This window comes from Scardinius erythrophthalmus (assembly GCF_964197995.2).
Source record: "Scardinius erythrophthalmus genome assembly, chromosome: 19".
NCBI classification, from domain to species: Eukaryota; Metazoa; Chordata; class Actinopteri; order Cypriniformes; family Leuciscidae; genus Scardinius; species Scardinius erythrophthalmus.
Window position 1 is genome coordinate 20589919 of NC_138239.1, and position 23350 is coordinate 20613268.

Below are 23350 nucleotides of genomic sequence, written 5' to 3' on the forward strand. Positions count from 1 at the left end.
GTTTCAAAAGTGGTGGGGACCCGCACCACTTCCTACCCGCAAATTACGCCTATGCATGTCCAGGGGCGTCGCTATAGTAGTGCAAAAGATCCGGGGCTTTAGCCCTGCATGGCTAATATATATATATATTTTTTTTTAAACTTTGAAACTGCAATTAGAAGAAAAGAAAAAAAAAACACAATCTCAGTGTTTGTATATTTTCATATTCACAGAGTTGTCAAATTATGTACAGAATTATTATATTGTGCCTGACCTTTGCACTTTTAACTTTCTGTGTTTACATTGTTCAGTTCCAAATCTGTGTTTTTAGTAATTGTGGTGGTATTTGGTATTTATAATTTTAACCTTTATATTATTTATTTCTTTTCATGTTTGGTGCCATTGTTAATGTAAAATTATTTATTTGCAGCAGTTATTTTGGAAGTAAAGAGAACCTAACTAAGAAATTCTGAATGGTTGTTATTCCCTTGGTGGGTGGGTGGGGGGGGGGCACCACCAAGCATTTGTGCTTAGGGCACCCAAATGGCTAGCGCCGGCCCTGCATTTTCTTACACTCTTACAAGAACATTTGTCTTCAAAAAACGTATTACTATTTAAGGGAAAGAAAATGGTAAAAACACTGGACATAGATTCATATTTGACTAACTGTTAACAATGACAAAAGTTATTTTCTAATGAAGATTCATTGAAGCCCAGGTTCCACATGGCCCCTATCTCGGCAAGTCTATTCTTCATGTCTCATTAAATTCTCATATTTGTTGAGAATTGCTCGTGTCATGGGAGGCAGCTCTGCTTGTTTTCTGTAAGATACTTCACTGAATTCTCAGATAAGCCCTCCATCAACCATCAAGTTTTACTATGAGGAGGAGGCATCAGAAATAAAATCATATGCTGAATATGGAGTTTGTCTCTCATAAATCTGAGTGTGTCCTCCCTGTGCATTAGGAGGCTGCACACTCATAAAACACCAAAGAACACAATTGTGTGATAACTGTGTCATGACCACAATTATCCACTGTTGTCGATGTTCAAACCCTTTACAACATACACACAAGACACATTTGTCTTGGCCTTAATGAAATTATGTGCAAAATGAGAAGTATAAAATGTCTATTGAAATCCCCTTTATTTTAACTAATAAGAGTTGGTATATGATTCAAGATTATTGTTTTTTTTCTGTTATTAAGACTTGCTAGACCAACATATGTCAATTATGGATATTAAATATATAGACCCCTTTTGCGCGGACGTCACAGTTACGTCACGGCGCTAGCTGGAGGCAAAACAAACGGAAAACTAGAGGCGGCCAATACAAACCAGCACAGATTCGGCTACATAATAAAGAGCTTAAATTATTATTTTTGTTATTAAATGTCATCTTGTTGTGTTGTTGGGTGCAAGAATCGATGAAAAATGAGTATGCTGTATCTGGAATTTTTATTTCTAGAAAATATTCATATCACGCACCGTAGTGTCACTCTTTACATTGTTGTCTTCTTGGTGCTGGCTAGGCAGAACTGCGGATCGTCTTTACATGACCATTCAGCACATAGTTATAGGCATCTTTATATGTCCTCAGTTTCTCTTTACCCTCGGTTTCTCTATCGGGTAGGTGTAGAAGTCAGGCCACTCAACCGAGGGTAGCATTAACGTTAATCCTGTTAGTTCGTCCATTGACTGAGCGTGTACGGTCATCTGGTTCCGTTCGTTAAAATTAACTTTTGCAAATAACAATCGCGGTCCTGGACAGTGAGTGACCTTGCACATTAAAAAAACAAGCGAACAAAACTTGCAAACTAGCGTTAGTGAAGCGGCTAGAGCAGGGGTAGGCAACCTAAGGCACGCGTGCCAACACTGGCACGCGGAGGGTTAATCGCTGGCACGCGCGCAAATGCGAGAGAAGTGTATGCATTTCATTCAGATAAAGCTGAAAGTTGGGACATTCCAACGCACATGTAGGAAACCTCGTGAATTACGGCGTTTCACGCATATTTTTTTCGGCGTGCATGTTAATCAATGAGTGCATTCACGCGGGAGCAGGAGCAGCGCGTGAGCAGCAGTGAAGCGCGGGTTTCGCCGCCGAGTCTATTTTGTCTGCGCTGCTCACGCTGAATGAAAGTGAAAGCACACTTTTGATGGCCAAAATAAATATGATTTCAAACAAAAGTGCCCAAAATGCACAGAATGTGCATGTCTAGTGTGTTTTAACATTAACTGGATTAGGTTATGTCAGAAAAGAAAATGAAGACTCAAAAATATTTATAAAAAATGTACCCATTTAAACTTGTTTTTATTATTCAGTTTGGGTAAAAGGATATGGTATTTTATTTAAAAAAATATATATATATAGAAAATAAATATTTGTGTGTGCTGTAAAGTGTAAAATGAAATAGGAATCGGCTCAAATTTGTATCGGCAGGTCAAACTCAATGAAAAATCGGAAATCAGAATCGGCCTAGAAAATTGTAATTGGTGCATCTCTAGTTAGGAGTTATAAATACTATAAATTGTCTATCTAAATCTAAAACAAATTTCAAGAGAATATTTTAATTTTTTGTACTATTTCTGTGTTAGCCATTATGAAAATGTAAAATGTGTGTGTGTGTGTATATATATATATATATATATATATATATATATATATATATATATATATATATATATATATATATATATATATATATATATGAAGAGTTCAGATGCAAAAGCCTCTAAAAGCCATTTGAAATTTTCTTATAGAATAATAATTTTTATCAAGCTTGTATATTTAAATTCAATAATTTCACTTAAATGGCAATGAAGATTACCTATTAATTATCATTTAAGTGAAATTACTGAACTTAAATATACGAGCTTGATAAAAATTATCATTCCATAAAAAAAATTTCAAATGGCTTTTAGAGGCTTTTGCATCTGAACTCTTCATATATATATATATATATATATATATATATATATATATATATATATATATATATATATATATATATATATATATATATATATATATAGGCTAAATGTGTGTTGTGGCACAGTGATGAACTCGGAAACTTAAAAATGGCACTTTATGACAAAAAGGTTGCCGACCCCTGGGCTAGAGGGATCTTTCTGCCTCCAGCTAAGCCCCGCCCACACAAATACGTCACCATGTTTACCAACTGTAAAAGGTCTAAAGTATCATACCGCTACTGGCCCCCTTTCGGCGGACTGCATCAGTGAGGCTGGCTGAGAGCAATATTGTCCAATCACAGAACTGAGCACAAACATGCTGTGCTGTGATTGGTCAGTTCTCCTGTTTTGTTTAGTACATTTTCTAAGCAGGAAGTGAATTTTTTCGGTCATGTTCCAAAGATATATATATAAAAAAAAGTCGTCGTTGTAATCGTGTAGGTAATTTTACTGCTCACAACTGCAATCAAATAATGTCATCTTGCATTAATTAACTGTCGGTGATATTTAACTGTGACATTTTACCTGTGCGCAAAAAACTAACTTGATATTTTGTGTGCACGTGCGGGATTATGATGTGTGACCATAGACTGTGTGTGACAGCTGGTTGTCATGGCTGTATGCGTTACACATGACTTTAGTAGCCTATATTGCATGTGTTTGACGGGGTTTTGACAACAGATTGCTTGCTGTGTGCAGTTTGCGATGACTGACAGCGGTCATTGTGTGCTGCGTGATGTGATTCTCTGCTCGCCAGTGGGGGAGATCCTGCTGAGCGGCTGTGAGAAGGGAGTCCACACCATTAATATCAAACTGGGAACAGATAAGGAGGAGAGGTAACTCTCACAAACATGCACACAAATTGAGTCAGCAGCACCCAGTAACAACATGTAAACCACACTTAAAGTGCAGTTATGGGAGCAATGAAGCTATTCGAAACTCTGAATCAATTTATAAGATGATGTACATTTCTGTTTTAAACCCTCCTGAATGCCTTGCCATATTGACTAATTAAATTCCATTAGAGCGTTTTTTTTACAAACTGAAAAAATTAATGTATGAGTCAACATTCTGTGGTGCCACAGGTTCTGTCAATTGATGGTATTATACAACTGGTATTATAATAAACTAGAGGATGTCGTTTGTGAATTAAATTGCTTGGTTTTAATTCTTAAAGATGTTCACATAAACACTGAAAGCTTAAAGGAGAACTCCGGTCAATTTTAACATTGAGCTCATTTTTTTGACAATTTGGAGTGCTGTCAATACAGAGAACAACGACAAAAATCGGTGTTGCCTACACCATGTTATCCTCTTTTTAAAATTTGCACCCTGTTGACTTCAATGGGGCAATATTTAAACCTGCTTTTAGCCTCTTAACATCCTTGATGTGTCATTACAAGTGCACAGGTCATGTGAGTGATTCCTTCAGAGTGAACACGGGTGAATCTGACTGCAGTAGATGTGAAAGAAATGGATAAAAATGATGTTATTTAAGCCAGCGCAAATACCTGTATTTATATCCTGTTTTCGGTTGAAGTCCAAAGTAGTCGATTGCCGGGTTCACGCGCGTGATCATAGGTAACTAAACAGGTTACTAACTAAAAGCAGGTTTAAATATTGCCCCATTGAAGTCAACAGGGTGCAAATTTTAAAAAGAGGATAACACTGTGTAGGCAACACCGATTTTTGTCGTTGTTCTCTGTATTGACAGCACTCCAAATTGACAAAAAAATGAGCTCAATGTTAAAATTGACCGGAGTTCTCCTTTAAGTGAAGTCAAAATTGACAATTCTTATTTTTTTTATGGAATTTTGCAGTATTTAATATAAATGATTTATCCGTGCACATCATTATTATTATTTTTAAATTCATGTGCCCTCGCAAAATAACTTTCACCCCACACTTTTTGCCAATAACATCTCCTCTTATGACTTCTCTTAGGATGGGACAACCTGTCACTTGCATGAGATCAAAGCAATAGCAAACCACAACGATCCAATGACCCAATTAATTCTCGATGGTCAAAATCAAGTCCCGTCCTACATTTTTCCTTGTTCGCGATGTCGTTTCACTCAGATATACGTCACTATAGGAAGCAACTTCCGTTTCATGCTGACTTTAAGTGTATCCTGTTGTAGTGTACGCCCCGTTGGCCAGTCAGAAATGAGCCCTGAGTTACAGTGCTGTGTTGACTGGCTTCAGTGCTACTTCATGAAACCCGAGTCCATCAGCACTCTTCCTCTGCCTGCCATACACCATCCACAAATGCAGAGCGGTTAGTCACATACGCATTACCCCACTTCACCTGACTCATTTATGCCTGGTTTCACAGACAAGGCTTAAGCCTAGTCCCAGACTAAAATGCATGTTTGAGCTGTTTTAACTGAAAGCAACTTGCACTGACATATCTTAAAATATGTCAGTGCCATTGTTTTTTCTCAAGATGCACACCAGTAATGTTTTTTTTTTCTAAGCACGTTTATAAAAGCTACTTAAATGTCCTAATTGAAGGTCTAATCCTGGCTTAATCTAAGCCCTGTCTGTGAAACCAGACCTTAAAGTAATAACCAGGGCTGCGTTTCTCAAAAACATCTTAAGCCTAAGTAGATCGTAGAACCATCGTCTCTATGATCAACTCGGCTCACGATGCTTTTGAGAAACACTGCCACTCTTTTTCACTGCTTTTCTCCTTGTCTCTCTTTATTAGATTCTTTTAAAGCGCATGTGCTGTGGACTCTGTTGAAGGAAGTGGGGTTTGGGAAAACGGTCTCGTACAAGAAGCTTGCTGAAATGATTGGGAATCCAAATGCTGTGCGAGCCGTGGGCTCAGCCATGAAGAAAAACCCTGTGAGTTTTGTTGGAATGGTCATCATGACAGATTGATTTATCTCATCTGATGCATCTTTTTCTCTGTTGTTCTCTCAGATTCCACTGATAGTGCCGTGCCACCGGGTGCTGCGCAGTTCAGGGGACAGTGGATCATACATGGGAGGAAAGGGAGATGATATTAAAGTCTGGTTGCTCACTCATGAGAAAAAAGCATTGGAGCTCAATGCTTCAAAGAGTGAATAATCCATCGGATGGACCCCAAAATCTTCATGCTGCTTTTTTTTTTTTTTTATGAAGTCTGAGTTTGAAAAACATTATGACAGATTTTTGATTGTTTGCAGAAATTACATTCCAATTTTTTTTTTTTTTTATGAAGTCTGAGTTTGAAAAACATTATGACAGATTTTCAGTTTTAGAGGAATCTGTTTGGAATTGTGTTTTTGAGAGCAGGTGGTGTTATGGTTGTCAGTGTTACATTGACATTGTTAAATGTGATTTGAAAAATCATTTTATAAACAAGATGTTTAATCCAAAGGATTACAGAAAATTATTTTAAATAAATTGTCATTTCTCTTTTTATTGTTGCATATTTTGTAATCTTTTATTCCTGAAATTCATATGGATATTTTTTGCAGCAAGTTATGCTTAAATAAGTTATGCTAACTAGAGTTTTATAAGAAATGTTTAAGCAAATAAACAGCTCTATATAGCAAATTAGATGTTTATTAATGGTGGATCAATTATCTACACTACCGGTCAAAGCGTGAAATATTAAGTTCATATTTTTTTTTTTTTGAAAAAAGTCTCTTACGGTCACCAAAACTGCATTTATTTGATCAAAAAATACAGTAATATTGTGAAATATTGTTACAGCTCAAAATAACTGTTTATTTCAATATATTTTAAAATGTAATTTATTCCTGTGATGGCAAAATCTATTTTGTCAAACTGATAAATATACCAGCAAATGTGTACAAGACACATTATCAGTGGCAAGTTTTATTTTGTGTTCCTCCATAATGTGTCATAATGAAAAATCATTTATTTCTCAAGCACAATTATCAAAGATTTCCCTTACCAACATCTGAGTGTTTTTATTTTTTTACATAAAGCATTTCATTTAATTCCACAACTTTTCAAATGCATACTGCATATGGCCGAGGGTCAAGTAGTCAAGTATTTCAAAAGTGTTCTTAGTTCCTCTGGATGTCAAACACACAGTCTCTTTAATGAAGTCTCTTTCAAACACACAGTCTCTTTAGATCTCTTTAATGGGAGGATGAAAGTCCCTGGTGAGATACCCACAGTCAGTAGTGTGCTACTGCATTATATTGTGTTTGATCATATGTGACATGAGCTGCATCCACTGCCTCAGGCTGTGCTGATCTCTCACTAAGTCTTCACATACGGCATCATGCCACCTTACAGAACAGCAATTTGTGCCTGACAGAAAAACAGTTGGATCGTGCTCAGTGAACACAAACCCTCCCTGTAATTTCAAATCATTCAGTGAAGTGTGGGAGCTGTTATCATAACTCTGTAGACTATGTGAAAGGTGTGTCTTAATCTATATCTGTATTAATTTCCTGTGACATTTTCCATGAGAAGGAGTCTGAAACTCTTTTATTTTCTTCTTTTCAGTACATGATCAGAAAAAATGCGCCGTTTTATTTTCTATTCATTATAGTATACTCTAATCATTTCTATAATATTTGTATTTTTTTGTTGTTGCCAGAACTGTTTTTTTTTTTTTTTTTTTGCTAAAACCCTGAGTAATGTGTCATTTTGTACAATAAACATAAAAATGCATGAAATAATATTTTTTTAAAAGATTGGGTAACGTGTGTATATATGTAATTTGTATTTACATTGAATTTGTTCCTTTATGCTATAAAATAATGTAACGGGACACTAAATTTGTGGAAATTAATAGCAGTAGTTTAAATGAAAAACAAAACATAAAGTCTGTCTTTCTTCGTTTTTAAACGGTTAATTGCAGAAAAATGTTTACCTTTTTTTTTAGACCAAACTTATGGGATACGGAGCCCATATAAACTGCATGAAACTTATAGAAACTTAAATGAAGCAATGTTGGGTGATGCTTTTTTTAAATGTCATGATGGCAGAGATGGAAAGCTAATCTGCTGAGGATAAGACCACATACTAACAAATGAGTTAAAACTGTTAAATCCATGTAAGGTATAATATTTTACATTTAGATTTAACATTATATTACCACGATACACTTGAACAAGGGAAACCATAGGGGAGTATCCGTGTAATTAGTCTGCTGTAAGTCATTTGTCAGGGTAAGACTTGATCAAACTGGATTAATGGTTCAGAATGAGAATAAACTCTGATTAAAGTCTAAAGATTCTCTTTTGATTGACAGAATGATGGTGATTTACAATATGATCCCTGTGCTGCATTAGTCCCATGCTGGTGTTTTAATCTTCAAAGCATTTAATGTGTCAGGACACATCATTCATATGGGTTACTTAAAGAAATGCTTCAGACTTTATTTTATTTTTAAAATCTTTATGAGCAGCTTTTTGCTCTACCTCAACTAACCCTCAACTTTGACACCTGATTCTCAGATTTTCAGTTTGTTTCTGTCAAATGTGAATGTATCATGCTGTGTAGGTAGCCTACTTCATTGCTCTTTACGCTCTCAGGTGATAATGCATTGCACTTAAATTTGATTAATATGTCAGACTCACACCATTATGCAGTTAAGAGGCAATGCCAGATCTCACCTCTGACACTCACATATGAATTTCCTCAACTTCATTTTATGAACTATGTGGAGCGGAGCCATTAGTCATCACTATCAAAGGTGTCAAGCTGACTCAATCAGAATCCAAATTTAGAAGACCTTTTGGAGAAGGACTATGTTCAATCGCTAAAAGGTAAATGTTTATTTACCTGCTGAGTCACAGATTGTTGACACTTTTATTGAGCATGGTAATTGCTTACTGAAAGTTAAACTTAAAGGGATAGTTCACTTTGAAATAAATTTTTGATATGTTTTAGCTTACCTCAAGGGCATCCAAGATGTAGGTGTCTTTGTTTCCACAGTAGTTTAAATTTTGATATTTTTAGGTCAAACCGTTCTTGTCTGTCAGTCAGATAATGCAGGTCGATGGTCACTGTATCAAAACACAAGCACAGAGTCCAAATTAAAACAATTCCCCATCGTCCAAATTAAACAATTCCCCATCGTAAGTACACATTGACGGCCTAAGACACGAAACGAGCGGTTTGTGTGAGAAAACGAACAGTATTTATATCGTTGTTATCTCTTGAAAACAGCACACGTCTAAATGATCTGACGGCGCGGGCGGGTATAGATGTATACATAGATGTCGCCTTGGCTACGCAGTTCATTGGAACGAAACCGTAGCCAAGCGACATCTAGTGTATATATCTATACCCGCCCGCGAGCGGGTATAGATGTATACACTAGATGTCGCCTTTGCTACTGCAGTTCATTAGAACGAAACCGTAGCCAAGGCGACATCTATGTATACATCTATACCCGCCCGCGCCGTCAGATCATTTGGACGTGTGCTGTGTTACAAGAGGTAAAAACGATATAAATACTGTTCATTTTCACACACAAACCGCTCGTTTCGTGTCTTAGGCCATCAATGTGTACTTACGATGGGAAATTGTTTAATTTGGACGATGAGGAATTGTTTTAATTTGGACTCTGTGCTTGTGTTTTGATACAGTGACCATCGACCTGCATTATCTGACTGACAGACAAGAACGGTTTGACCTAAAAATATCCAAATTGAAACTACTGCGGAAAAAAAGACACCTACATCTTGGATGCCCTTGAGGTAAGCTAAAACATACCAAAATTTATTTTCAAAGTGAACTATCCCTTTAATGCTAAAGTCAGTTAAATAGACAGGCTGTCGTGTTTGTTTCTCGCATTAGCCTATAGAGCCTACTTGATTCAGTTTTCGTAGTTTGCAACGCATGATTCAAACCACCAATGTGATATAATGCAGTTTTAATCATATTAGCGATCAGGTGTCCATAGCCGTTAACAAATGCAACAAGATAACTGATAATCTATGTGGGGAGACCGCGGGGATGCTATTATCTCTCAAAATTTGATACATGGTAGCTACATTTGTCTGCTTTAAATATAACCCACTTGGGCATGTACAACACAATCACAGATTTTGTGCGTTATTGTCAAACACATTAGAGTTCCCGACCGTTGTTACCCCACCACTGAGGTGAGTTGAAACACTATCGGGGGATTTATGTAAGAGAGGTTTGCTGAAATAAGATCCACACAATCTACATTTGCCGAGATGCGCATTATTTCTAAAAATGTGCACAAAAAAATCGAATGCGCTATAATGTTTTTATCTGATAAGAAGACATGCGCATAAACTATGCTGGAAACATATTTAGGCCTAGTACCTATCATAAATCCCTCATTGCGCAACAAAAAAACTCACGTGATTTTATTTTAACAGGGCAGGCATAATTTGGCTAAAGTTTTAGCATGTAGGTTGAAGTTAGCATGAATGCAAAGCTAGAGAACTATCTGTACAACACTCCCAGGTCTCCCCTAAACATTTTTGATATATTTATTGGCCACAACACATTTAATAGCCTAGGCTATAAATATCAGCATAAATGACTAATCTCCAAAGTACACAAATTATAAATGTCACAAATCTTTTGTGAAATCACTGTGTAAACATGGATACAAGAGCACCACGACGTGAAAGCACAGTTGCGATGTAAAGCCTATCCTAAATGTTAGTCTGTATTTTGAGGTGAAAAAGGCATTTGGTGCTACTCTTGCTTCAGCTCTCAAAACATAGCCTAATGTCTAATAATAAATGAGCGAGGGTTGATTTTGAACAAATATGCACCTCTAGTGCAGTATAGGCTTTTTATTAAAACCATGAGGAGGATATTTCATCAGGACTTCATACATGTTGTTCCCATGGAATAACACAAAATTGTATTATCATTGGCTCCAAGGGTTCATCTTCATCTTTTATGCTTTTACATTCTTCCTCGTCTGTTGGGAAATCTCTGTTCTTTCAGAGGCAAATCTTCAGCGTCCACCTCATTCATCTGTAATCACAATAGACGAGAGATCACTGATCAAGTACAGTTTCACACTGGGAAATTAAGCTGCTGATGTTTTCCAATAAGAAAGAGGAACAGTCATGCTCTTACGATGTGTATAGGTGAAAGCTGCTCCATTGGAGTGTCCGCGGGAATAGACAGCAATGTGTCACCAGCATCCATCATCTGACAGAGACAGATTTTTACTCTAGTCACACATCTCAATACTTTTAATATTCTTAGTTTTTGATGTCCACCCCGTGTTACTCCCGGTCTCCCATACTTAATATATATATATATATTTTTTTTTTTTTTCAAAATGACAGAAGAGAGAAGAGGACAAGAGGATAATCTCACCTTGAATGTTGCCTCCACTTCACCAACACTTCTCTTTCCGCCAGGAAGCCAACCGTATGACCAGTGCTGGCAAAGACTAACCTCCAACACACACACTAGCATTAACAACTGGACCAGCACCCTTCCTTTCCACTCCATGCTAAAACTGAAACAAAGACATGTAATAGGCAAAATCATACTCTAATGTAAACCTTCATATAAAATATATGAAAATTGTTTAGTTGTTGATAGCCAAAAAATCTTACAATGAAAAAAACAACAACAATTTTATCCAATTATTTGGTTTTTATAAATCTATTGGAACAAAATTATTGATTATAGTATACTAATATTAATTCAATCAAATAAAATTGTTTCAATCAAATAAAATTGTATTTATAAAGCACATTTTAAAATCAACCTGGGTTGACCGAAGTGCTGTACAAGAAAGTAAAAGTAAAAATAAAAACAAGAAAAATGGAAGAATTACAGAAGATTGAAAGTGCTGTTTAATTTAAATTCAGCTGTAGGAGCTGTTTTAACATAAAAATACTGATATATCAATATCTGTATTGATATGAGTAGCCTACAGCTCAAACTTATTCAGTCTGAGGCGAAAAATGTATTGTCAAAGTACAACGTAATGACATTCAACCCCAGTTTCTAACAATTTACGCAACAGCTCAACATAACCATTCAAAACATGCACAGAAATACTATAGGCCTGTTTTCTCTTAACAATATAAATATCTATAAATGAAATTCAAGTCTATTTAAGAGGTGAAAGCAGTGGGTACAAAGATACAGCAATTAAATACAAGTTAGTTACAATCTGTCATTTCTTTAAATGAGTTAGGCTACTTAAATCTTAAGTTTAAATCTAAAGATATTCAGAAAACACTACACTGAAAAAAATTATTGTTGGTTGAACTTAAAAAAGTTACCTGGTTGCCATACAATTTTGAGTTCATTGAAATAAAAAATTAAGTTAATACAATGAAGGAGATTAATAAATATAAATTCTAAATATTATGTTATCTGAACCACATTAATTTGACAAAAGATAAATGTTGTGATAACAAATCATGAAAATATTTTTTTTACAGTGATACAGAATTTTCAAGTCTTACCTGCTGTCTTTGATCAAGATGAAGTGTGCTGTTCTTGGTCTCCTTTATACAGTCCTCTTAAAATGAGTTGCAATGCTCTTTCGTCATTTGGGAGTCTTGCGACCACAGGGCAGGTGCAGGTTTCTCTCTAATGCACACTCTAATGCACACCTGGGGCTGGATTTCCAAAATTGATAAAGAGCTGTCGTGGGGACCTAGCTAATGGACCTGTTTAAAGTGTAAGATTTATTAAATAATGTGTTTAAATGGACCAAAGAGACACTCTGATGGCCAGATCAACACACAGGGGAAAAGATGAGACATAAAGGCCAAAAATTGGTATGGCTCTGTCAGAGACAAGGACTGAATCATCTGACTTCCAATCAAGCATTCGCTTGGGATTGTTTTTAAATACACCTATAAATTATGTTCCTAAGTAACTAACTAACTAACTATACTAACTAACTAACTAACTAACTTACCAGCTGTTACATTTGGTAACCTTTCCTTGTGTTCTCTAGTGTCTAACTTTGATATAACCAGCCAACCAATTAATTCAATTTTATTTGTATACACTATCATTAAAAGATTTGGGTTCAGTTTGAGTTAGAGTTTTTTTTTTATTATTATTATTATGTTTTTGAAAGAAGGCTATGCTAACCAAGGCTGCATTTATTATGATAAAAATACACTAAAAACAGTAATATTGTGAAATTGTGAAAATTTCAGTCTTCAGTGTCACATGATCCTTCAGAAATCATTGTAATATGATGATTTTCTGCTTAAGAAACATTTTTTCTTTTCAGGATTCTGTGATGAACAGAAAGTTCAAAAGAGCATCATTTATTTGTAATAAAAATATTTTGTAACATAAATGTTTCACTGTGACTTTTGATCAATTTAATGCATCCTTGCTGAATAGAACTATTATAACTACTTAATAATTTAATTTAGCATATATCTGTTAAAACTATAAAGTTTTAACCCTAGAGATGGATTTTGCTAAATTGTATTTTAGTTATTTTAGTTTTTTTTTTTTTTTTACTAAAATAAGAGGAATAAATAAATAAACTAAATGTAAAATATAACCACATTTATTTATTACACATTAATATTTTGTGTTAACCTCAAAAGGTCAAATGGCTCAAAACGACCTTTATTTTGAACTGAGGACTTGTATCCTAAACTACGACGCTTCCGGGGCGTGTAAGGAAAATCCCGCGAGCTAAGACTCAAAACAAGTCAAGATGTCCACATGACCGTCATTCTCAGCAGTTTTTATCAAGCTATAGTATAATTTATAATTATATTTATAAGTATAATTATAATGAAGAGGAAGAACTAATAAACTCTCACAGGTAATTTCCAGACTTATATCTAACGTTACATGAACAAAAATAGTATGCTGTTGAAACCGTAATAATGTATGGCGTCTGCACGTTACATTAACCTCGAACCAAATCAGTGACGTGATCTGTGCTTCTCCCCTCAGCTTTTATGGTATAATGAGACATGAACATGGATGTTTTGAGAAGACCTGCCATTCCCGAAGACGCGGTCCAGTATCAGCTGTTTCTGGCTCACCCTGACCCATCAGACGCAGAAGCCAATGAGAAATCCCTTAAACAGATCCTGCAGAACATCCTCGCTGAGATCGCCCCTCTTCTGGTGCCGTACATCTGGCAACATCAGCCCTTCAATATAAGATATCACCCTGAGAAAGGTAAGAGTAATACACACACATATATGCGTGTGTGTGTGTGTGTGTGTGTGTGTGAGAGAGAGAGAGAGAGAGAGAGAGAGAGAGAGAGAGAGAGTATAATTTCTGCCATTCTTTTTTTGCTAGTCACGAATGTATACGCTCCACAGAATTGCTTATTTTATTATGCGTTTTCAAAGAGGCCTTTATAAACAGCTCACTTCTCTTTTTTTTATTCTCACTCCATAGGTGATGTGCCCGCACACCTGGGTGGTGTTACTGAGTTTGGAGATAATGTGGAGGATGAATGGTTCATCGTTTACCTGCTAAAAGAGATCACGCGCACCTTTAGTGATGTAGCTGTTGTTGTCTATGATAATGATGGACAGTTTATTCTGATTGAAGCCGCTGAACACCTGCCGAAGTGGCTGGACCCAGACAGCAGTGAAAACAGGGTTTGTATTGGAAATTGGAAATCCTAGTACCATGATATTATCATGATTTTTGGACCATGGTATTCTTTGAAGTACATGCAAATGCCACTGATATGCATCAATCCGTACAATTTGGTGCATTCCTGTGGACCGCCGTTATATATGAGGATGAGTTGAACTCGAAAAACTACCCAATCTTACATTTCATTAAACGGTAATTGTAGGAAATGACGTCACCATCATTAAGCAATATTATTGGAGCTTAATTTTCAAGTTTTCAGAAATATTATGATACACTTTATTCACAATTATTAATTCCACATCTATATAAAGAAATAAGTAACTTGTGGCTCTTACACATTTAGGACCATTGTAGTAACATTTGATCCTAGCACTGTCACCACAGTTTGTATTAATCAGTGATGGATGGTTATTATTATTTGCAGGAAAAATATATATACATATCTCTTTCTCTCTCTTTTAGAAGTAAGGCTGTTCTTGTCATCGTTGCGTATATAGTGCATATATAGTCTGTTCCCCTTGGCTTATGACTTGTAATGTTTGTAATTGTGTTTCTCAGGTGTTCCTGTACCAGGGAGAGCTGCACATATTACCCAACCATACACGTTCTGGAGAGGTTGGCTGGCCTAGAGACTCAGTGCCTGCTGTGGGTCAGGCTCTAGAGGTGCTGCACTCACACACTGAGAGCTGTTTAGCCAAACAGCCCATACGCTCCGCTCTGGCCAGGAGGCTGGATGGGTGAGAGTGATGTCATTGTTTAAAATGCCCCTATTATGCTCTTTCAGATATTACCTTTCGTGTAGTGTGTAATATAGCTGTTTGTGACTGCAAAGTTTCAGAGATCAAAGTGCACGATAAATAGAGTAATTATCTCCCAAAAGACAGAACCGATTCAGAACTGCCTGAAACAAGCCGTCAGGAATTTCAGCCTCACTTCCTGCACAAACTTGTGTAGGTTTGTAACATTTGCATAAAGCCAGTATATGGTCTTCATTGGCTGCCCCTGAGCAATGTCGACTTTAATCCGCCCTCAAACGCTGTAGTTGTGGCTGAGGCCTGGAAGAGTTTGGTTCGTGTTGTCGACAAGTTTTCTGCGTGGGAAAGCAAATCCACTTTGCATCATGCATGCACTTCCAAAGGATGAGGACTCGTGCACGGATTGATACGGTAAAACCGACTCCATTGTTGCTCTTCGTATCACTGTGTATACAAGTGTGGAGGAGGCCTCCGGAGCTAAAATTCTAATATGGTAATGAACGTTACATTTCTGATACACACCGTTTCAGATACTGTGAGAAAAGAGGTGGTGCTGCAATTGTACGTTATGAAAATGTTTGTGTTTTTTAACCTTGGATGCATGTAAACCTATTATTGGAGATGTGGAGCATGATAGGGGCACTTTAAAATAAGCAATTCAGTTGTTTCTGTTACTCATTTTTTTTGTTTGTATGTATGTGTGCAGGTATCCAGATAAAATCCAGCAGAATTTCCACCGCGCCCACTGTTACGTGCCTGCGGGCATCGCTGTGGTGTTGTCTAGGAGGCCTGACCTTATAGCCCCGGCTGTGTCTGCTTTCTATTTGCGTGACCCTGTTGACCTCCAGGCCTGCCGAACTTTCCGCACCTTTCCTCCTGACTCCAGAGTTATGACATCAGTAAGAAGCAGTCAACATTTTTCTTGTTCTGAATTTATCTTTATGTGGGAAAGTACTTGCTGAATTCTGTCGAATGCACTCTACCGGTGGGGTCTGAATTAAAAAATAGATTAAAAAAGTAATGAATACGTATATTCAGCAAGGATGTAAAACATTTTTTTTTTAAATAAAAATAATAAAATGTATATATTTATTTATGAGCATTTAATGCTGTTCTTTTGAACTGTCTATTCATCAAAAAAATCTTGAAATAAAATGTCACAGCTTCCACAAAAGATACGCAGCACAACTGTTTTCAACATTGTCAATGAGAAGAAATGTTTCTTTAGCACCAAATCAGCATACTAGAATGATTTCTGAAGGATCATGTGACACTGAAGACTGGAGTAATGATGCTGAAACCATCACAGGAATAAATTACTTTTTAACTCCAAACTTTTAAACAGTTATGTATTTATTGAGAACTCCTCCAGTTACTACAAACCTGTTCCCTTCCCCCTTTCCTGTAGGTGAAGTTTACTCGATGCTTGTACGCACAGCTGCAACAACAGAGTTTTGTTCCAGATCGGCGGAGTGGTTTCACGCTTCCCGCCCGCTCTCATCCCCAGTACAGAGCTCACGAGCTGGGAATGAAACTGGTGAGCGCATGGAATGAGTCATGTACAGAGAAAGCTGACTATTAAAATGCAGATCTCATTTCATAGAGATTGTGTTTTTCTCTAAAAATTTGTGCCATTGGAATGAATTTTTCATATGCTCAGAAATACAGTTTGTCATGTAATACATTTTGTAACTAGAGTACATGGTGCTAATGCATTCTACCTTCTGTTCATGCCTAAGGCCCATGGCTTTGAAATCATGTGCTCCAAAAGCAGTCAGTCTTCATCAGAGCAAGAGACTTCAGTCAGCAGTAACCCATTATGGAGAGGCTTTTTAGATAGCCTTAAAAAAAATGGATACTTTAAGGTAGGAAAGAGTTTCTGTGTTGAAAATACTTGAAGCAGATAATGCAAAGATTTCTTTTCCTTGAGAGATACATTTTATCTGTGTGTGTGGATATAGATTTTGCTTATGTGTTTGACTATTTTTGTGAACCCAGAGTGAACTAGAAGGATCTGCTCGATACCAAGCCTCATTGACATCAGCAGAAAGTTTCTTCAGGCAGTCGGTAACCAGCACTCATCGGTGAGAGTGGCTTTTTTTATTTATAGTTTACTGTCACAGAGTTAAGCCGAGTTCAGACTGCACGATTTTCAAAGTAGTCGGGTCACTGTTCTTTTCACACTGCGTGACTATCTGGGGTAACATTCAGTTGCTGGTGTGTTCACACTGCACGATGCATCGGCGACAGGAGGTTTCACATTGCATGACTTTCAGGAGAAAGAATCGCCGACAACTTCTGTCTGGTCCACAAACTACGTTTCACAACCAAACACACGCGAGAAGTGATAAGGAAATAGCGCAAAAACCCGCGTGCGTAGACCGCAGTTCTTGCGCGAGACTGAAATTGTTATTAAAAATTATAGCCTGCAAGAGGCTTGCGATCCAAATTGTCTGTGCACTGATTTGCAGCGAAAAGGAGAAAAAGAAAAACATATTATGCATGAGGAAATGGCTGGGAAGACAAGGGGAGCAAGGACTGTGTGTTCTTCACAGAGAGTTGGGGGTAAATAAATAATTTTGCAATGTGCTGCTGTTGCTACTGGTCAAGCAAATGTTTGTGCTTTGTTTCTGTTTGATATAATTGTAAATATATCTATTAAAATACTGATATTGTGGTCTATAACTCCTCCCCGAACTCCCCGCTGCTCTGTATATTGCTCTCTCATTGGCTGTCGGTCATCGCCAATGTAGTTTTCAGTCAGAACACTTTTCACACAGCAGGATTTTGAATCGCCGACAGGTCCAGATATTTAGCATGCCAAATATCTCACGGGTGTCGGCGACTCGTCGGCGATTCTCTCAGATCGCGTCTTTGCTCATTCACACTGCGTGATTGTCACTCGAGTGAACGAGCACCGATTTGCCTGTGATTTCGGGCATTTGTCTGCGATTTCTCAAAACCTGTCGGCGAGCCAAAATCGGGGCTAAAATCGTGCAGTCTGAACTCGGCATTAATTTTACTTTCTCTGTGTGGCAAAGTAGTTTACATTTCCAAGTGTTCCTTTTGCCATTAATTGTAATAATCCAGTGAGATTTTTGTATACACAAGGAGTCTGACAACAGCCATTATGATCTGATCTCACCATCATCGAGTCTGTCTGTGATTACATGAAGAAACAGAAAAAACTAAGATGGACTAAATCCAGAAGAACTGCGGCAACATCTCCAAGATGCTTGAAGAAACCTTCCTGCAAAGCTACAGTACTGTGAAAAGTTTTAGACACTTGTGTAAAAATGCTGTAAAGTGAAGATTCTTTCAAAAATCATGTGATAAATAGATTTTATTTATCAATGAACTTTTATTAAATATATCAAATCAATGTTTGGTGTGACCACCCTTAGTCACACCAAACATAGTTTTAACGTAGCGTAGCTTTGCAGGTCGGTTTCTTCAAGTGTCACAGACATGTAATCACAGACGGACTCGACGATGGTGAGATCAGATCATACCGGCTGTTGTCAAATCTCACTGGTTTATTACACTTAATGGCAGAAGGAATGTTTGGAAATGTAAACTGATATTTCCTACTGATACAATACAGAAAAATATATAAATAACTGACTTTAAACCTTTTTTTTTTTGATGAAAATACTAGTACATTTTGTTTTATCATTTAACAGAAATAATACAATAAATTGATCAAAATTGGCAATAAAGACTTCTGCATTGTTATAAAATTCTTTTGAACTTTCTATTCATCAAATAATCTTTTCAACATTTTTGCCATTAATATAAGTTAGAATAATATAATGAGTCGCAATCATTTTTTTTTTTTTTACTGTATTTTGATTAAATAAATGTATCCTTGGTGAACATTAGAAAATCTTACTGAGTCCAAACTTTTAAATAATATTGGTATATATCATTTTAATCTTTCTCAAGCCCTGATATTCATAATCCTGGCGATGAGGTGTTGAAAGTTTTGGAGGGCTCCTCCTTCAGTTTGGAAGACCTCAAAAACCAAGAGGCACATCTACCACCAGAGGACAGTATGTACCAGTTTTTCTCCCATTTAAAAGAGGATTGTTTTCTCTTAGGCCTGTGCATATCGAGTCTTTTCTCTGCGTATGCTGAAAGTGAATCTAGCCTGTGGATTGAGCCTTTCTTAATCGAGTCTTTTCTTAATCAAGTATTGTCCTCTCAATCTCCCCCTGTAGGTGATGCGTGGTTGGACATCTCACCTCAGGAGCTGGAGAGGCTGCTTGAGGAGAAAGGAAGTCGAAGGGTGAGTGATGGCACTCGTAAGACGGCACAGCCTCATGAGGAGGTGCAGGAGGAAGAAGCTGGCTACAGTCTGATAGCTGTAACGCAAGGCATGAAGAACTTCATTAATGCCATGTCTTCTCATGAAGGTGCTGAAATACCCAGGTAATGATACTCCATCTGAATAATTGTCAATACTTCAGTTATTATTATAGCGCCATGATAATTTGACTTTCTTTTCCTGAAATTGTGTTTCAGGTCTTGCTTGGTTGAGCCCTTCAGTTTTGATCCAGATGCAGTAACCAGTGCTCTTGATAGATTGCTAGGTGAGTTTGACTTTCTGTGATATTAATGAATCCTAGTGCTCTAAAATCTTTTAGTGGTCGACCGATATATCGCCTATATATATTTTGGATATAATCATGTCATTTTTTCAATTATCGATTCGATACGTTTTTCTGTTTGTCCAGTGTGTCTGGACCAGGACTTTTATCGTGACAGCACTTGTATCTATTTGGCCACTTTTGTCACATTTGTGGATATTAACTGAATCTGTAAGTCAGCTACATTGTTTACTTCTGGATATTAGATTTTATTCTGGTGCGCTTAACGTTATCGCTACTGTGTAATAGTAGCCTATGCTACTCACCAACTAAACATATCCTATTCAATGGGTTCACAGTCTCTTTCACGGCCATAATTTATACTAGCCTATTCACAGACTGTTTGTTCAAGCATAGCCTGGTCTCAATGCTAATGCAAAGTTGTTACTGTGTCATGCGCACTGAAGTTAGCCTGTAACTATGTGATGTTGAATATGCTATGTTAAATAGTTGCCCTGCCTATTCAACAGGATAGCTCATGTCGGCTATGCAGGCTTAAATGAGGTTAACTCTCCTCTTACCGATCGTGATGGCAAATCCCCATATCCTTAAGGCCCTTGCACACTGAGTCCGAAATTCGCGTCCGAAATTTTCGCAAGTTAAAAAATAAATACGACCTCACGTTATGTCAGTCACGTTTGCACACAGCCTCCAATACTTTCGTCTGTAAAAAAAAAATTATAATCAGGTTCGATTTTCTGCGTTTTTCGCATTCGTAGCAAGCATTTTGAATGGTGTTTTGACAATTCAGAGCCACCGAATCACGAATGCGAAAAAACGCATGCGATAATTTCGGACTCGGTGTGCAAGGGCCTTTACTGTACACCATTCCACTTCATTAACTGTATACTACTGTCTACACTGCACTATATGTCTTAAACTGATTATACTGCACTACCTGTCTATACTGTTCACATTGCACTTTTCTGCATTTTTGCACTTCTGGTTAGACGCTAACTGCCTTTCATTGTCTCTATAATGGTAAACTGCACAATGATAACAAAGTTGAAACTAATGTAAATCTAATCTAATCTAAACTCCTGCTACCTGTAAACAGATACCCGTGAAACGTCACCTAATATCACCATTATAATATATCACTATTATATGGTTTTGCAACCATGTAGTTAAATTTTATTAATATTATATCGACCATCAAAAATATCGGTCAATATCGATCAACCACTAATCTTTATATCTTTTATTATATTTTAAATTGGTTTCCATAAAGCCTGTTAATTTTTTCTTGACTTAAATCTGTCATTTATTTAGAATTTTATGCCTGAATTATCTATACTACAGAAAATTACTAATAATTAGCACTTCCTGTTTTACAGGAACTAAGGATGATGAGTTAGACTCTGACGACTTTGATGATGATGATGACGACAATGATGTGGATGAGAATGAAGAAGTGCAGAATGGTGGCTTTCAGGAGCAGGCAGGTTCAGAGGAGCTGGAGAATCTGAAGAAGTACATGGATGAAATGGACCAGGAACTGCAAAGCACAAATATTGGCCAAAGCTTTACACACAATAACAGAGTAAGTATCCACAGATGTTGTTTATCCTGTGCCCATAACTTTGTAGAAACTTGATTATTTTTATTTTCTGCTTCCTTGTAGGCCAGTAATAAAGCAGATGCATTTAAAAGCTCATCAGCCACCTCGGGCTCAGAGCTTGTTGAGGAAGAAATCCAGCCGCTTGATGTGGATCTCAACCTGGTTACAAATTTACTTGAATCTCTTGCTTCTCAGGCGGGTCTAGCTGGGCCTGCCTCTAATCTACTGCAGAGTCTTGGCATCCACATCCCACCTGACGCAGATCAGCCCTGATAAGCCTAACTGAAATAGAAAAATCAACTCACCGAGACTTATCACACACTTATCATGCACTCAGCGTTCCTTCACCTAGTAAACTTCAGCTGTTGCTCTATCAGCTGACTATATTTGAATTTATGGTGTTCTTTTCCACACCTAGTACTGAATTGGGAATTATTACCTCCAAACATTGATATTTTCTTCAAAACAGAGCACTTACATTAAAATTGACGGGGAATTTCTTCCTTCACAAAATCTGAGAAAGTTGTTTATCATGTTGTTCATAATTAAAATGCATTTTACTCCCTCTTTTTGAATAAAGATAATATTTTCTGAGATGTTTCCAATTACAATTAGTGTCATTTTGTTGGAGATTAATAAAACCTATTGTTATGCTCTACAACAGAACATATCAGCTACAGCTAGGGCTGGGTGGTATGACGGTATCGTTACCGCGGTAGAAAATGTCAACCTTAACAAATTTTTTTTATTCCGTGTATACCGCAACATGTAAATAAGTGGGCGTGGTTAACTCACGTGCAGCGTGCGTGAGACTGAGATACAGATTTGTCAAAGAAACATGAAGAAAATTGATCAAGAGGATCCACGAAGGAATTATGTTTTCTAAAGGGTGGTTGTTAACGTAATATTTTCGGGGGGAAAAGCCGCAACTAGAGCAGGGCAGCACCCATAGGCTACAGTTTAGAGGAGTGTGTGTTCACAACGGGGATGGCATTAAGCTTACTTGACAACAACAGTTCATTCCCGCCCCTTCCGCTAATCCCCCTGGACCTCGAGGTTGAAAAATCGACAATGCAAGTGAATGGGAGAAAATAATTATTTTCTGGTCCCGTTTGAATTTTGCCATGAATATGAACATATGTTGTCTGTGAATTTTTTATATAACTTTTCGTGTAAAGCAGAAAAACCTCGCTGCTTTCGACGCGTTTAAAACGTCAACACCACTAACACACGGACACTAGCTCACGGATTGTTTTCAAGTAGCAGGGAACAGTCGCAACTCTGTCGTCATTATGTTAAGCCCGCCCCGCCTACTCTATACACGATGTGATTGGCCTGACCCAATTTAGGTTTTTACAGCTCCGAAAGTCAACGGAGAATTGCTAGACTACCCTGGCTGCAAAATAAATTTTGCTGCCTAGATTTCTAGGCTATATATAAATAACTATATTGTGAAATATATCGTTACCGTGAAATAAAATTTGTCATATCGTGAAACAGAATTTTGATCATACCGCCCACCCATCAGCTATCTTTCAGAGAAAAGGAAGGGGAATGTTTCCCTGTGCTTATCTACGCTGATTAACAAAACAAATTGCATTCTAGTTTAACATTAACCTAAAGTCTATACAGATAAATCAATCATTCCTGATTAGAAGCAATGCCACACAGCACCGAGGGTGAACCTTTTTAACCTCATGATTCTCGCTTGGGAAGACTTTGGCCACTACAACACTACATAACAATGAGTTATAGGATTTCTGGTGGTCTACATTTGTGCATTACGTACTGCTTCCGTCATTAAGAAAATATGCAGGAAATGTAATACATAAGATTTATGCAAGAAATGACAAGAAAGAAGCTGAAACACTTGGGAATTTAGTTTGCGTGTGAGAAAA

At 37.1% G+C, this 23350-nt stretch overlaps 3 protein-coding genes across 6 annotated transcripts; 2 read left to right on the forward strand and 1 right to left on the reverse strand.

Annotated features, from left to right (window-relative positions):
* Positions 1-3292: 3292 nt before the first annotated feature.
* Positions 3293-7592, forward strand: LOC308707520 (methylated-DNA--protein-cysteine methyltransferase-like). 4 transcript variants are annotated; one of them, XM_081394079.1, is made up of 5 exons: positions 3293-3386; positions 3649-3785; positions 5091-5227; positions 5660-5799; positions 5878-7592. In XM_081394079.1, the coding sequence occupies exons 2-5, from the start codon at positions 3655-3657 to the stop codon at positions 6022-6024; spliced, it is 555 nt and encodes a 184-aa protein (XP_081250205.1). In that variant the 5' UTR covers positions 3293-3386; positions 3649-3654; the 3' UTR covers positions 6025-7592. The 4 variants fall into 4 exon arrangements, with proteins under 4 accessions (XP_081250205.1, XP_081250206.1, XP_081250207.1 ...); XM_081394080.1 differs by having other exon boundaries at positions 3336-3390; XM_081394081.1 differs by lacking the exon at positions 3293-3386 and having other exon boundaries at positions 3552-3785.
* Positions 7593-10671: 3079 nt separating this feature from the next.
* On the reverse strand, positions 10672-11382 carry gnrh3 (gonadotropin-releasing hormone 3; the record flags this gene model as incomplete). Its single annotated transcript, XM_081394057.1, has 3 exons — positions 10672-10893; positions 10999-11073; positions 11245-11382. The coding sequence occupies 3 exons, from the start codon at positions 11380-11382 to the stop codon at positions 10822-10824; spliced, it is 285 nt and encodes a 94-aa protein (XP_081250183.1). The 3' UTR covers positions 10672-10821.
* Positions 11383-13542: 2160 nt separating this feature from the next.
* Positions 13543-22017, forward strand: ecd (ecdysoneless homolog). The gene is made up of 13 exons (XM_081394058.1): positions 13543-13690; positions 13825-14055; positions 14281-14486; positions 15046-15224; positions 15949-16141; positions 16651-16779; positions 16982-17107; positions 17241-17326; positions 19188-19294; positions 19463-19673; positions 19767-19834; positions 21229-21434; positions 21516-22017. The coding sequence occupies exons 2-13, from the start codon at positions 13845-13847 to the stop codon at positions 21723-21725; spliced, it is 1932 nt and encodes a 643-aa protein (XP_081250184.1). The 5' UTR covers positions 13543-13690; positions 13825-13844; the 3' UTR covers positions 21726-22017.
* The last annotated feature ends 1333 nt before the right edge of the window (positions 22018-23350 follow it).

Excerpts from the sequence above, each read along its gene's own strand:
- LOC308707520 (XM_081394078.1), top strand. The coding sequence starts at position 4,951 with ATGACCCAATTAATTCTCGATGGTCAAAATCAAGTCCCGTCCTACATT. Across the intron at positions 5,228-5,659 it reads CCATCCACAAATGCAGAGCG|ATTCTTTTAAAGCGCATGTG; the intron begins GTTAGTCACATA and ends TCTCTTTATTAG. Across the intron at positions 5,800-5,877 it reads CAGCCATGAAGAAAAACCCT|ATTCCACTGATAGTGCCGTG; the intron begins GTGAGTTTTGTT and ends TTGTTCTCTCAG.
- ecd (XM_081394058.1), top strand. The coding sequence starts at position 13,845 with ATGAACATGGATGTTTTGAGAAGACCTGCCATTCCCGAAGACGCGGTC. Across the intron at positions 17,108-17,240 it reads AAAAAAATGGATACTTTAAG|AGTGAACTAGAAGGATCTGC; the intron begins GTAGGAAAGAGT and ends TTGTGAACCCAG. Across the intron at positions 17,327-19,187 it reads TCGGTAACCAGCACTCATCG|CCCTGATATTCATAATCCTG; the intron begins GTGAGAGTGGCT and ends ATCTTTCTCAAG.